Source organism: Carica papaya, chromosome 5 (assembly GCF_054855325.1).
Source record: "Carica papaya isolate Zhongbai chromosome 5, ASM5485532v1, whole genome shotgun sequence".
NCBI lineage: Eukaryota > Viridiplantae > Streptophyta > Magnoliopsida > Brassicales > Caricaceae > Carica > Carica papaya.
Window position 1 is genome coordinate 37,668,391 of NC_142313.1, and position 15,035 is coordinate 37,683,425.

A 15,035-nucleotide genomic window follows, 5' to 3' on the forward strand; every position below is an offset into this window, starting at 1 on the left:
ACTTAATGAACTTTTCTCAAGAACAAAACTTAGAAATCTCATATCTTAATAGTTAAAACAACATCTCAAAATAAGAATAATGATCATGAATAGTTTACCTAATAACTAAGATAGGTACCTTATTATAGATACCAAATACATCAAAATAAGAAATCTAGAAAACCTAATAAATAGAAAAATAAGTTATAAAGATAGGAAAATAGGAAATCTAAGAAATAAGAAAAGAAATCTGTTTGTTTCCCTTTATTGTAAAACTCTTCAAAACTTATAAAAAGAAATTAAATCTTCTTATTCTTTTTAATTAATTTTTCAAAACATTTATGTTCCTTTATTAGTTCTATCTCATGCAGGAGAGGGTGAAGGGAGAAGAGAGTATTAATGAAATAATGGAGGAGTTAGAGGGGTTAGACATATTGGAACAGGAGAGTGGGAAAATGAGAGAGGATAAGGAGAGAAGGAAGATGTTGACAGTAGATTTGGCTAATAGGTTATGCATGGAGAAAATATTTGGAGACAAAAGGCAAGGGAGAAATGGTTGAAGAGAGGGACTATAATACTAAGTACTTTCATTACTTGGCCAGCTGTAGAAGACGATACAACTATGTGGATGAATAGTTGATTAGTAATATGAGAGAGAAAGCCAATATTTATTTCTAGACAATTTATATGGAAGAATTAGACAGAAGACTTAAGCTGATGGGCTTCAATTTAACGAGCTTAATCTGACGCGTCGAGACAACCTTGAGAAGGAATTTTCTTAAGAGGAGATATTGGAAGGTCTTAAAAGTTGAATTGGTGATAAAAGTTCAGGGCCGGATAGGTTCAACATGAGAATGTTACAGGACTTTTGGCACATAATCAAGCAAAACTTTGTGGAAGTTTTCAGGGATCTTTATCAACATATCAACACCCTTAGACATGGTGATTGATTTAAGATAAGAAGAAGAAGAAAGAAAGAGAAAAGGAGAGGAGAAACAGAAAAAAGAAATTTGAGATAAATTTTTATTTCTTTCCTTGATGATTACAAACATAGAGATTGAGCCTTTTATAGGCTTAAAGCAATGAAAGCAACGATTTTTGCGACCGAAATCTCGCAGCCCGCAACTGTAGATAAAGATAGGTGCAGGAGACTAACCGTAACCTTAATCCTAATTAATACATACAAATGACCAATTTACCCTTTTGTGAAATTTTTTTTCTATCCCTTGTATTCTGACAATGCCCTCCCCTTGAGCATCAATCTTGTCCTTAATGTTGAGTTGTAAAAACTTTTTCTTCAAGAGTTCTTTCCATAACAATCTCCTCCAAGGTCATTACCATTTTACTTTGATAGGGTGTTCTGAAAAATATCAGTCTCCATACTTGTAACAAGCAGCTATCACTTCTCGATTTCGTTTCTTTTCCACCTACTAGGGATGGTTCATAATTTATTTTTCAGATCCTTCTGAAAATTGGACAACAGCACCAAACAAATATGCAATTGAGACATTTCTATCATACATTGTTCCTGGAGCAGGACTTGTTCAGATGTTTGGTTGACCAAGCGTGGGCTAAGCAGCCTTATTATTGGTTGCAGTTTTGCTTTAACCTCGTTGATAAAAGTTGAAATGAACAAATTTTCCAAACAAAGTGGGATTGTCAGCATTCATCAATGAGCGCAAATATTCGAGATGTTCTTGATATTTCAATACTATTCTAGTATGCATTAGTTTGTTAAATTCTTTAGAGAGGCGCCGTCAAATCTGCGACGTAGTTTCTCTACAAACAAATTTCATTCGAGCTCATCCACTTTTGCTAACCATCCTTGGTAACATACATCTACTACATTACCCAAGTAGAGTGAAGCCACCTCCACCTTTTGTTCGTCCAGTGTTCCATGCACCAAAAAATACTTATTGCATCTCCAAATCCAGACACATGAATTAATTCCACCAAAAAGTAGAATTTCCACCTTGGGCAAACTGGACAGTTAACCAAAGATGGGTAAACAAGTCGAATTCATGGTGTAATTGGGGAGTTCGTTCAGAAAGTAAGCAAATTCAGTTCGGTCTGGGCTGGTTCAATTCAGCCCAGTTTAGTCTGGGCCATTTTTGGTCTAGACCATTAATTTGATTTCCTGAATTGGGAAAACCAGTTTGGGGCTCTATTGAACCCTTGAGCCCTATTTTCCCTTTTCTTCTTCCTCGTATGCAATGGGAGGCAACAGAATCGCCTTTTACCCATTCAGCACGGCTACCATCTGGTTTGTCGGGCTCTATATTTCGTAGTGCGGTGCAATCTCATTGTGCGTGAAAGGAGGCGGCCAAATTCCTTGTTGCCCAATCGATGCAGCTGTCGTTTGGGCCGCCAAGCTACACATCTCCTAGTGCAGCACCCCACCGCGTATCAACTTCACTAGGTACTCAAATTGATTGTTGCGTCTTTTTCTGATGTTCACAAATTTCGGCCACGAGTTTTGATAGTCGCTGATCCAACTCTTTCACTATTGGTTCAGGCGGTTGCGCAATGGCTACTACCTTCCCCTTAGATCGAGTTCACAAAGCAACCCTGGTGAATGATTCAGTCAACTTTAATGGCTCTAATACCACCTTATCAAGACACTTAGACATGGTGACTGATCTGAGATAAGAAGAAAAGGAAGAAAGATAGAAAGAAAGGAGAAACAGAGAAGAAAAATATGTAATAAGTTTTTATTTCTTTTGTTGATGATAATAAGTATAGAGATTGAGCCTTTTATAGGTTTAAAACAATAAAAGCAACGATTTTTATAGCTAGAATTGTGCGATCGTTCGTGATGCAGTGACGGCTGCAGGTAAAGATACATGTAGAAGATTAACCCCTAACCCTAATCCTAATTGATACATGCAAAAGACTAATTTATCCTTTTGTGAATTTCTCTTTTCATCCCTTGCATCCTGACACAATCAAATACATTTGTGAAGTTTTTTAACTTTATCTTTCTTGTGCTGAAGGGGTAAAAATTATAAAAGACTCCAGGCCTATTAGCTTAGCAAGGTGCATCTACAAGTTTATCTCCAAAGTGTTAGTTAGAAGGCTACCTATGGTACTCGAGGAGGTGGTTGGTGAGTATCAACCTGTTTTTATTGGGGGTAGGCAAATTATTGATGCAATAATGGTGGCTAGTAAAGTGGTAGATGAAATTGTGAAGAGTAGGAGAGAAGGGATTTTAGGTAAACTAGATATGAAGAAGGCTTATGACCATGTTAACTGGGAGTTTGTTGATTATATGATGGATTAAATGGGATTTGCGTGGAAATGGAGGGGGTGGATGAAGGCGTGTATGACAACAACTTCATTCCCTATGATAATTAATGATAGGCCGCCTTCTTTTTTCAGGACATCTAGAGGCTTAAGGCAAGGCGACCTCTTAACTCTTTTGTTGTTAATTATTATCACGGAAATACTGAACAGACTACTTGAGAAAGCTAGAGAAAAGAATTTATTGAAGGGGGTGGAGTTGGGAAGAGGTGATCAGAATGTGGACATTTCGCATTTATTTTTTGCTGATGATATTTTGATTTTTTGTCAACCCGATGAAAAGATGATTTTGAATCTTATATGTGTACTCTTGTGTTTTCTAGCTATCTCTGAGCTAAATATTAATTTGAATAAGTTTAAATTAGTGATGCTCGAAGACAAGGGTGATGTAAATCTGTACAATTGTCAATCAAGTACCTTGGGCTTCTTTTGGGAGCTAAATATAAAGATGTGAGAACTTAGAATCTAATGATTGAGATGTTTGAGAAGAGACTTATGGGGGAAAGAGAAATTTCTTATCCAAATGTGGGTTAGGGGTGTTTATTGGGATCTAGTGATTGAGATGTGAGAATTTAGCCAGAATTAGAGATAGGAGGATTCATACTTCTGGGGCTCTAATGTTGGGTCATGATCTCTATGAGTGGGATGATTTGGAAAAGTTATTGATGGTCTAACTGAGTTATAAATACTTTGTACATGGGTGGTACCTCCTTGGTGCCTTATACATAATACACATTACTTTTTATCTTTAAAGAAGTAAGTTCTACCTCACATCTCTTAGTTAAATATGTCCACTTTAGGAACTTCCTATTCTGCTTCATTAAGATGCTCTAGGAGGTCATATGCAGACCAACAATCAAACTAGAAATCTCAATCTCTCCCAATTGCTTACCTCAAACTTAGGGTGTTCAGGATAGCAATCAAGTTTTTGGCAATCTAACTCCAACTTTTGATCCCATAAACACTCCTAACTCACAGATTCTTTGACAAGGTGCTAGGTTCAATATTCACTGGCTTATGGACAACTTGATAAGAAAAAATCATTGCATCTTCAATAATCAACATCCCCAGAATGACATCATATGGGAAAAAAGTCATTTTGCTTCTCTATGGGGAAAGGGATAGTGAAGATTCTGAGATATTTCTCTAATTATCTTCTATAGGGATTGGAAGGCAATTACTTTGTGATCATCTATGTTTTCATTTGGATCTTTTGTTATGTTCTCTACTTTTCTTTCGGTTGTTCCTAGTTAAAGCTTCAGAAGGATATCTTATCCTCTGTGGATATAACTTCTCATCTTTAAGCACAATAATATTTCTTTTTCTATCCAAAAAAAAAAAACGAAGAAAAGAAGATTTCCATCTCTTGTTCAGGTGTTGAAGAATTTGTTTAGGCTACAAGTTGCACAAAGTCCAGTGGTAATCTAGCACTCAATTCGCCTAAAGGAATTTCATCAATTCACCTAACTTATTGGTGCTGACCAAGGGAAATCCAATTCTAGACACTTGGTTGCAGGCTTATCAGCAGTGTCTTTACCATGACATCGTTCCTCTTGGTGTTACCCTCCCCAACTTCATCCAAAAGTAGCCAGAAAAACCCTTGGTCAATTCATCCAGCTGACTGACCAAGGCCTCCTCTTTGCCACTATGTTGCTCATGTTCTAAACCATCTTGTGCTCGATGTTCATGATAGGATTTGTGAAAAGGCTAAAAAAAAAGGCAGATCACCGTACCAAACTGGTACGGTCCCCATCCCAGGATGTTATGGATCTACTCACACTAAAATCTGTAAATCCAGTTGAGTTTTCATAGGTCTTCTTCCATAACTTATTTTGAACACAAAATCATGGGTTCGTGAAAAGGGAACACCCAAAAGATATCTTTGACTAAGAAATTACTAATTACTACAGAATAAATTTCTATATTCCTTTATTCCATATATATACAACTGTTTTTTGAAAGCATATGTAGACAATTATTGATTACATTAGATCAGATTAACAGCTTCCGTAAGACCAGGAACTGTCTCCCTGTACAACCACCAATTTATTCAAACATGTAACTATCTCAAAACTGCTCCTCTTCATAACTGACACTAACATGTGCCGGAATACATGTGGCACTGGCACTAACAAATTGCACAAAGGCAACTCGTCACAAAATCATAAAATATCTTAAACACCTAATATTAAAAACTTATTAGTAGGCATTACTATCAGGAGATCTGACAAATGTGATAATCTTCTTTTATTCCTCTTCCTCTGCTGGAAAATTCTGATTATATGCCATAACACTGCTAGGGCTCATAATAAAGTCTCACCGTGCATCTGATTCTATACCCGCAGGGAACATCATCCTTCTATTCCCTCCTTTCTTCCCCTTAAAAATCCTGAGAGCTGCCTCTTTTCTTCCTTCCGAGAGAGAGGACTACAGAGTAGTTATCCTCATTGAATTTCCAGGCCCATTTGTTGTTTCCCCTAGCCCAGTAAAGATCACTCAGTGCCTTAAAAGATCACTTAATCTCTATGTCAAAGAGGTAGACAAAGAAATGGTTTCAGAAGACATTTCCTGTGACTCACATAACGTCTAAGATTTCACATTTCAGGACAATATCAAATGCTTTTCTCTCCATCACCAGGAATTTCATGGGAGGCTCATAGGCATTGTTGCTTCAGCTAGTCAAGCCTCCAGCCAAGGCAAACAGATACGGAGGGGCTAGCCAACGGAAAAAATTAAGCTACCTAGACTTCCTAGAACTACATAAGCAATAGTATAAAATTAATATTTGACATTAATAATGATGCGGATTTTGGGAATGTTATTGATATGCTAACATTGATGTAAATACTTTTGTACATGGGCGATACCCCGATTTTCAATATCATATTAATACACACTTTACACTTTTTATTTCAAAAAAAATAGTATAAAATTAATATTATCATCGAAATAGCGGAAAAGATGCACCCCCATATATATGGGCATAGATGTTAATAACAATTCAAAATTTCCAAGGGTTGGTTACTTCTGACCTTATAAAGGTTGGTTCAAGGGTTCTACAACCAATTTTTACAGGATAAACAAAAGAAAATTCAAAGAATTTACAATTATGACCCTATTGAGAATGATTGAGTGTGTGTTTTATTGAGTATACCAAGGCACTACATATGCAGATTTTCTAAAATTGAAAAGAAAATAAACAATTGCTTATATAGGGCATATTTTATCAAAATACCCTTTAACATAATTCTCTCTTAATTACATATGACATATTCTTCAATATTCCCCCTCAAACGATATTGTCCATCCTCAGCTTGCCAATAATAGTCTGAAATGTCGAATTTCCCAAGTTTTTGGTCAACATCTTTGCAAGCTACAAGCTAGTAGACATGTATGGAATACATATTAAACTATTGTCTAGCTTCTCTTTTATAAAATGTCTATTAACTTAAATATGTTTGATCTTGTCATGTGCACCGGGTTATGAACAATGCTTATACCTGATTTGTTGTTACAATATAAGCGCATGGGGTTATCCCAATCGGTTCGTAGGTCTTCTAAAATCCTTTTCAGTCATGAAGCTCACATACCCCTTGAGCCATTACCCAGAATTTTGACTCTGCACTCGACCTTACAACTATGTTCTGTTTCTTACTTCTCTAAGTAACCAAGTTACCCCTAAGGTAGATATAATAACCTATAGTAGATTTTCTATCCACCACCGACCATGTATAGCCTGCATCAGTATAGGTCTTTAGGAACAAAACCTGTCATTCTTTCTAAACATAACACCTTTCCCAAGTGTCTCTTTTAGGTAATTTACCACTCTGTTGGCTGCCTGTAAGTGCATCTTTTTAGAATTGTGTATGAACTGATTTATCATACCACTGTATTAGTAATGTTCGGTCTTGTGTGCAATAAGTATATTAATTTTCCAATCAATCTCTGATAAATTTTTTTATCTACCAACATATCCTCTTTTACTAGCCCCAATTTATGATTGTGATCAATCAAAGTACTAATTAGTTTACATACTACCCTGCCAATGTCCCTTAATAGGTCATGGATGTGTTTCTACTGTGAGATGAAGATTCCTGATTTTGAGCAAGCAACTTTAGTTCTAATGAAGTATTTCAACTTTCTTAACTCCTTGATCTCAAACTATTTTTTCAAGCATTATTTAAGCATTAATTTTTCATTTTCATTTTCTCTATTACAATTATATCATCAATATAAACTAAGAGAGCTATAACTCTCCCTGAATTTTGAGTGTTTAATAAATAGAGTGTAATTTCTCTGGTTGGTTTATATCTCAAATCTATCATTACTTTCTCAAATTTGTCAAACCATGCTCTAGTGATTGCTTGAGTCAACAGAGTGCCTTCTTGAGTTTATACACTCTATTTGTTCATGTTCCTTTGATAAATCTTAGTGGAATTTCATATAAATTTTTTCTTATAGATCTCTATATAAGAAAGTATTTTTCACGTCAAATTATTGCAGTTCCCAATCAAAATGGGCAACTAAGGACAATAAGATTCGCATTGTATTCATGGTAGTCACTGGTGCGAATGTCTCTTGATAATCTATCTCATAGGTTTGTGTATTGCTTTTTCGCTATCAATCTTACTTTATATCTCTCAATTGTCCCATTTGCCGTATATTTTATTATGAAACGCATTTGCACCTTACAAGTTTCTTTCTTGTGGGCAGATCCACCACTTCCCATGTCTGATTCTTCTCTAGAGCCTATACTTTAACATCCATGATATTTTTTCACTTTTCACAAGATAAAACCTCAAAAAATGTATTAAAAATAGACATTGCAATTAAATTCATTAAAAGAAAAAGAATTTGTGAGACGAAGAGCATCTATCAAATGACAAAGTTTGAAATTGGGTAGAGTGAATTTTTAATACATTCATTCATCCCTTTTTTGGGAATAGTAGATAGATCTGTCTTAGAATGTAAAGAGTTTTCAGGAGTTACATGATTCTCAACACTTGGCTCTAACTGTAACGGCCCCGAAATTTTGAAATGAAATATATGTATTAAAAATGTCAAATACGGAAGCGTAATAAAAATTTGATTAACATCCCTTACACTAAAACTAAAAACGTGCTCAAAGTATAAAAAAACAAACTAACTAAAAGAGAAACTCGAAAATAAAGGTATAAATATAACTACGGAGTCTTCAGGCATCCCCTTCGCCGTCTTCCTGCGGAACGGGCTCAGGAACAATGTCTTCCTGATCTGAAATGATTAAATAAGGAATGAGCTACACTACCCCAGTAAAGACATCACACTATCTCACCGTCACGGAGGTAGAGGTGGGTAGAAAACACAAAAAGACCAATTGAGCATAATTTACAACAAATTCTTTTATCAATAATAAAATCCTTTACTATCCACTTATCTCGGTGAAATTCATAAAACAATATACGTACGCAGTAACATTATCATTATCATGAAATCATATGAGCTGTATAACATAATACTTACCACACCTTTGCAATTCAATCATTACACAACATATTTCTCCTCATTTACCAGCCTACTAGTATCCATGGGGATCCATAGGGGTCCCGCTACCTGTGAACCCTTAACACTTGTAATCAGATTCCAGAGCCGTCCCCATACCCCGTCCGGTATGGGCGCCAAAACTATAAACCTCAATACCCCGTCCGGTATGAGGGTGAAACGGGCCGTCCCCATACCCCGTCCGGTATGGGTGCCAAAACACATAAGGTCTCCATACCCCGTCCAGTATGAGAGACCACGTTCCCGGTAAGGTTCCCTACGGACCCGATCCGTCCACCATCTCTCAGGATACCTAGTCAGGCTATCCGCATTATCCGTTTGTCAATTCACATAACCTTTTATCCCTTTTTCTTTAGTCACCATCATCAAGTCACACACAAACATGCAAACCAGTAGTTCATGCCAACAAGACAACACACAACATCGGGTTCTCAGTCATTTAGTCCATAATCAATGAAACAGTGATACATGCACACGAAACTATGAAATAAAAACATCAGACATCATACTGCATTTAAAACTGTAAAATAGAACAAACAACAACTGACCGACAAATACACTAGACTCGGGCTCCATTAGCAACCTTAAACAATTTCACACAGCTATTGATTCATGAAATACCATTTTATCATTTATTGCACTTTAATACCGTGATAGGAAATAGGGTGAGAAATCCTTACCTGTTTCGGGGTCCGAATACGGCTCTAAAGTGCGCCTATAGGCTGTCCCAAATTTTCCCTAAATTTTTCCCGGGGAACTGAAACGCACTACTGGTACCTGCACGTGTCCCAAAAATCCCAAATTAGACCCAGGCCCCCTTTCGGCCAGTATCGCAATTCCGGCAGGGCGGCTCCGCCGTGCTCCGGCCAAGCGGCGGCGATTCACCTCGGGTTGGCCGTTTTCGGCCGAATTCAGCCACACTTGCATCGGTCCCTGCGATAAAACAACCCTAGGGTCCTCGGGGGGCCAAAAAATTACGAAAAACGGAAGCTTACCGGCGGCGGTGCTCTCGGGTGCGGCGGCTCTCCGGCGAGGTTCGTGTTTTGGTGATTTGGCTCCGATCAACCTGTAGAGAAAAGAATGGTGATCACGGTGATATAAAAATTGTATCAAACAGAGGCCTGGAAGGGCCTCATCGGAGTAAAAAACTGAGGAGGGGCGCGGCGGCGCTGCTGGGTTTCGGCCGTTTGGCCAGAATTTTGGCTCCGATTTGGCCACAGGGAAACTCAGCATTGAAAAACGAGCCGGGGGTATGAAATTTACCTCGATCGGCGGTTGAAAAACTCCCCGGTGCGGCGGCGAGTGGCGGCGGCCGGCTCCTCCGGCGTCTGGTTCGTCTTCTCCGGCGAGGGCAGGCGGCTAGGGTTTTTGTGGTCAGGTGTGGGGGGTTCTATTTATACCCTTTTGCCTTTTGATCACAGCTGTCCATTTTGATTAAATCTGGGCCGTCCGTGCGTGATTGAATCTGGGCCGTCCGTGCGCACGCTTAATCTGGGCCGTTCGTGCGCGCGGGGACGCATCTGGGCCGACGTGGTCTGTTCCCGGGTCAACGTGGTCTTGCCACGCGGCAGGTCCTGGTTGGCCAGGGCTGCTGACTGGGCCGCTGACGTGGCGCTGACGGGGCACAATTTTTCTAAATTGCGTTTTGACCCCCGGTTTCCGATTTTCTTTTCAAAAATACCCCCAGAATCCTAATTTTCACCTCTTTTTCCCAAAATCAATTTCAATTAAATCCAAATAATATTTTTACCCAATTTTACAATTATTGTTATTTTTATTTTTATTAAATTAAATTAAAATAAACTAAATAAAATAAAATAAATAAAAATAAAATTAATAATAATAATAAAATAAAATAAAATAAAAAATTTAAAAATTATTGGGCGTTACACTAACTCTTGGACTTACTTTGGTTCAAGATCTGAATTTTTCATCCTTAAGCACACCTGAGTGAATCGTGGTCCTATCTGGTTACTATGTTAGGCTTATTATCTGAATTTTAGTGTATCTAGGATTCACTTTCTAGTTTTTAGGGCAATTAAGACTAAGAGATTTTAGTGTTTGGTGGTGAGAGTAAAATGTTTGGTGGTGAAGATGGTAGTGGTATATCAAGAATGAAGAAATCCTTATCTTTTTAGCACTTGGCTCAGACACTTGAACTTACTTTTATCTAGGATTTAAATTTTTCTCCTTGAGTACACCTGAGTGAATTGTGAGTCCTATACCCCTTAACATTTTATGGTGCTAGGCTCATCATTTGGATTTTGGTATACGATTCACCTTATGGGTTTTGGGGAAACTAAGACTATGAGGATATAGTGTTTGGTGGTGAGGGATTTTTTTTTAAATCTAAAACTCAAATATCATATTAAGAATAATTGAGTGTGTATTTTATTAAATATTAAAACTGTATGTTATATAAGTTTTCTACAATAGAAAATGAAACAAACAACTAATTGCATAGCGCATATTTTACTCAAATACCCTTTAACAAATTCTCTCTTAATTACAAATGATACATTCTTCAACAGACCCTTCTACTCAAAGTTAAGAACTCAAATCAAATAGTCCACACTTGAAAAATAGGACACTCTTTCCACCTCTCAAACACCTCATGTTCAAAGTCAGCCAAAGGGGATCAATGATATTAAAACAGTAAAACTTGGGGATGCAATCGTAACAAAGGGGAATTATACATAAAAACACCACAGAATAAAATGAATACAAACTGTAAACTAACTCCAAAAACTTCTCGAGGGTATAGAAATTAATCCACAAATTTTAAAAAAGAAAAAAAAAAGTACCACTTAAAATCTCAGTTAGAATTACTTACTGGGCAGAGATCAATGATGAATCACCAGCTGAAATGTGACCTGCACTTGAGATATCCCACAACCCTGGCCATGAGTCCTTACAATCAGCTCGTCGTTGAAGAAGCAGTTCTTGTGTACTCTCAGCAAAAATCCAAACATGAACAGCTCGGTGGTAATCACCATCACGATGGACATCTCCCCTAAAGAAGCAGCAAAAATATTTGTATCGACATTTCTTCTTTTGACATGTGAAATTTGCATGATACTAACAGAGAACACAAGCCAAATTTTCAATTTGTTGACGAGTTAAGAAAAGGAATTACGCTGTGAAATTTAAAGAAAAGCAAACCAGATAAATATCTAACCATTCAAAGAATTAACATAAAGTGTTTAACCCAGAAAGCCAAACAAGAAAACCAAATTTATCAACTCAGGATCATCATACCGATTAACGCTCATCAATTCATGACGATCATGATATGGAATTCATGGATACATCATAAAGTTAGGCACTTGCATCACAAGAAGATATTTTAAACAAAAACGTAAAGAACAGAAAAATATAAAGTCTGCTTTAGAACTTGCTTACAATAATTAAGGCACCATTTTGCATACGAAAATATTTTTCAAATTTTTATTTTCAGAATTTATATATATATTTGATTTACTTTAGTCAGCAATTAACAAAATAATCCTCAAAATGACAACTGAGTATTTTTGAGCTATTGTTTTCCGTTTTTCTTGATACTTATTTTTGTATTTAACTTGATTATTCCACAAATATACATTTTACTTCCTCTCATTCATAAATAACACGTGCTTATGGTTTTAGAAAATAAAAAGCAAAGAAAAATTTTCGCGCACCAGAAAAGGCCTAAATCCCGCAACAAAACATAACCTCAATTTGGCTGCTGCAAACGGACGCTAAGGAAATGAAACATTAAATCTAGAGCAAAAACTTCAAATTAAAATGAAGAAAAAATAAATAAATCCGTTGTTCCACTACAACTTTTTTTGAAATACAAAATAGAAAAAATTTTAAGCAAATCAAGAAGCGAAACGATGAGAACGACATAGTAGCAAACGTAAAATCTCACCAAATTGATTGATAAAATTAATAAAATCATACAAAAGTTCCGCTAGTCGGGAATCGCACCGCATACTTCGACAAAAACTACGTCGTTCAGCAGATTCCGATGCCGATTGTTCGTCCGATTATTTAACAGGCCAAGAGAACGTTGAAGATGGAAAAAGAAGGGGAAAATGAAAGAGGGAAATAAAACTTGGAAAATGAGTATATATGCGTTGTGTATGATTACATGGAAAATGAAGACTTGCCTTGGTTTGGAGATGCCAGTTTTTTCGCCAGTTTCCGTCAGAACATCGAAGTATTCTTCTTGCTTGTGAGATTCCGCCATTTCTCCTCTACGCCACTCCGCAATTTGCCAGACGCAGTTTTGCAGACAATATGCACCCAAAATGACCAGTCGTTGACAACTTTTAATTAGCGGGTTTTGTTTGTTTATTAAAAATGACTCTTTCGAGTATGCTAAAATAATTTAAAATTTGTATTATAATTTTTATAAAAAAAAAAGAAATATTATAATTATTTAAATATTTTCAAATATACATATATATATTCTATCGATTAAAATTATCTTACAATATCTAATTTAAGTTAATTATTTCACTTATTCTTTTAATTGCTTAAATAATTAATGGTCCTAATAGCATTTATACTTTTCTGTTTAAATATTTAATTTTTTTTTAATTATGTACAAATTCCTATACATTTAAAATTTTTCAAAATATTTAAAATACCTTTGCTAATTATTTAATAGTATTTTACGTATTAAAATTGAGATGTAGTTCAAATTTTAATTTTAAGAAATATAAATAAGAACATATTAAGATAGAATAAAATATGAGTAAAAATAACATTTTACTTTTAAGTTAAATTTATGTTCAATTCAAATTTGATGTTTTTGTTATTTTTTCTTGACAATTAAAAATACAAGTTAATTATTGTGAAACTGAAAATATGAGCAAAATTAATTAAATTATGCATAAAAATTTTTTTTTTTTTTTTTTTTTTACCTTGGAAAGTGAGGGATTCATTATTTGAAAGCTTCTACAACATTGTCCAACAAAACATCACAAAAAGAATTTTTGGAGGCTCATTTAACAGTAGTATAAGCAAGCCCATTAAGGGTTTTAGGAATTCATACAATTTTACAACATTCACAATAAGACATTAGATTCCTAAACTTATTTTTACCATATGGATCCAACGGTCCAAACTAAGAAATATTATCAAATTAAGAGAGTCACCTCAAAATCTTTATTTGATAAAGCTCTATATTACCAATAATAGCAATAGAATGTCTTCACTCTCAACCTCTAAAGCGTTCAAGGTCAACATCTTGCTCATGTATGCTTTGTGCTTATCATTCGATCTTCTAACCACATGTAATAAATTATTTATTCTTACCAAGTGTTGTATCACAAGATAACATTGAGTAATTCTTCTGCCTCACTAAGGACACCATTAATTGAATGCTCAACAAAATTTCCAATCATCATGTTGAAGATGTCAAGATCCATAAATCAGAAGGCACAGAAGTTGATTCCTCTACTAAGTGAGAGATCATGCGATTGCATATATATATGTAGAGTAGGATCCTTTATCACATAATCTTTATATTATCCATGTTCTTCTAATTATTTATGAGAAATTAAAAAAAAAATCGTTAATAGTTAACATATTAAGCTAATGTACTCTCAAGTCTCACTCATGTGTTAGCCATAAAGATATGATTAGATGATGCTCAAGGGAGATGTATGAATAGAATTCTTCCCCTAGTCCACATAGTAGATGTAACGGCCCGTTTTTTTTTTTTCTCTTAACGATGTAATCTAAAACAGTTCAATGACCAAATACTAAAATCTCATTCCAAATCAATCACACACATAGAAAAACTACCATAATCTATTATTCAAAGTCAAAAATAAACTTGCAACCATACATGTGATATCACAGTGAAATACAGCCTGATACACCCCCAGCAGACACACAATCTACACTACCACTAACTTTTACAAACTCAATTCCACTAGTGAAAATCCTTGCACTGTTGCTTTATACGCTAGGCTCGAAAACCGGCAATTCCGATCCCAACTCCATCCCTACTTCATTTGTGAATAATAAAGAGTGAGTACATATAACTCAGTACAGTAAAAATTAAGTTACAAGTATCATATGCAACAATATAAAACCCCATATTTCTATATATATTCTCTCTTCGTAGCCTAATTCATACATTCTTACTACCATTGAATTACACGGGACTAATACTTACCCCCCGGTATTTTAAATATCACTCATGCTAAGGGTGACCATCC

The 15,035-nt window shown here is 35.7% G+C and overlaps 1 protein-coding gene across 4 annotated transcripts in view; it reads right to left on the reverse strand.

Moving 5' to 3' along the window:
• The window catches only part of NUDT3 (nudix hydrolase homolog 3), a 73,340-nt gene extending 60,188 nt beyond the window's left edge, over positions 1-13,152 (reverse strand). The window contains exons 1-2 of one of the 4 annotated variants that reach the window (XR_015819404.1): positions 12,972-13,152; positions 11,654-11,833 (exon numbers count right to left, since the gene is read on the reverse strand). Coding sequence is in view for 3 of the 4 variants with exons in the window: in XM_088220709.1 (XP_088076835.1) it covers positions 11,654-11,833; positions 12,972-13,051 (260 nt within the window). In the remaining variant the exon portion in view is untranslated. Of the gene's footprint in view, positions 1-11,653; positions 11,834-12,789; positions 12,946-12,971 lie in introns of those variants that run through there. The other 3 variants (XM_088220709.1, XM_088220707.1, XM_088220708.1) reach the window with 3 other exon arrangements.
• Between the last annotated feature and the right edge of the window lie 1,883 nt (positions 13,153-15,035).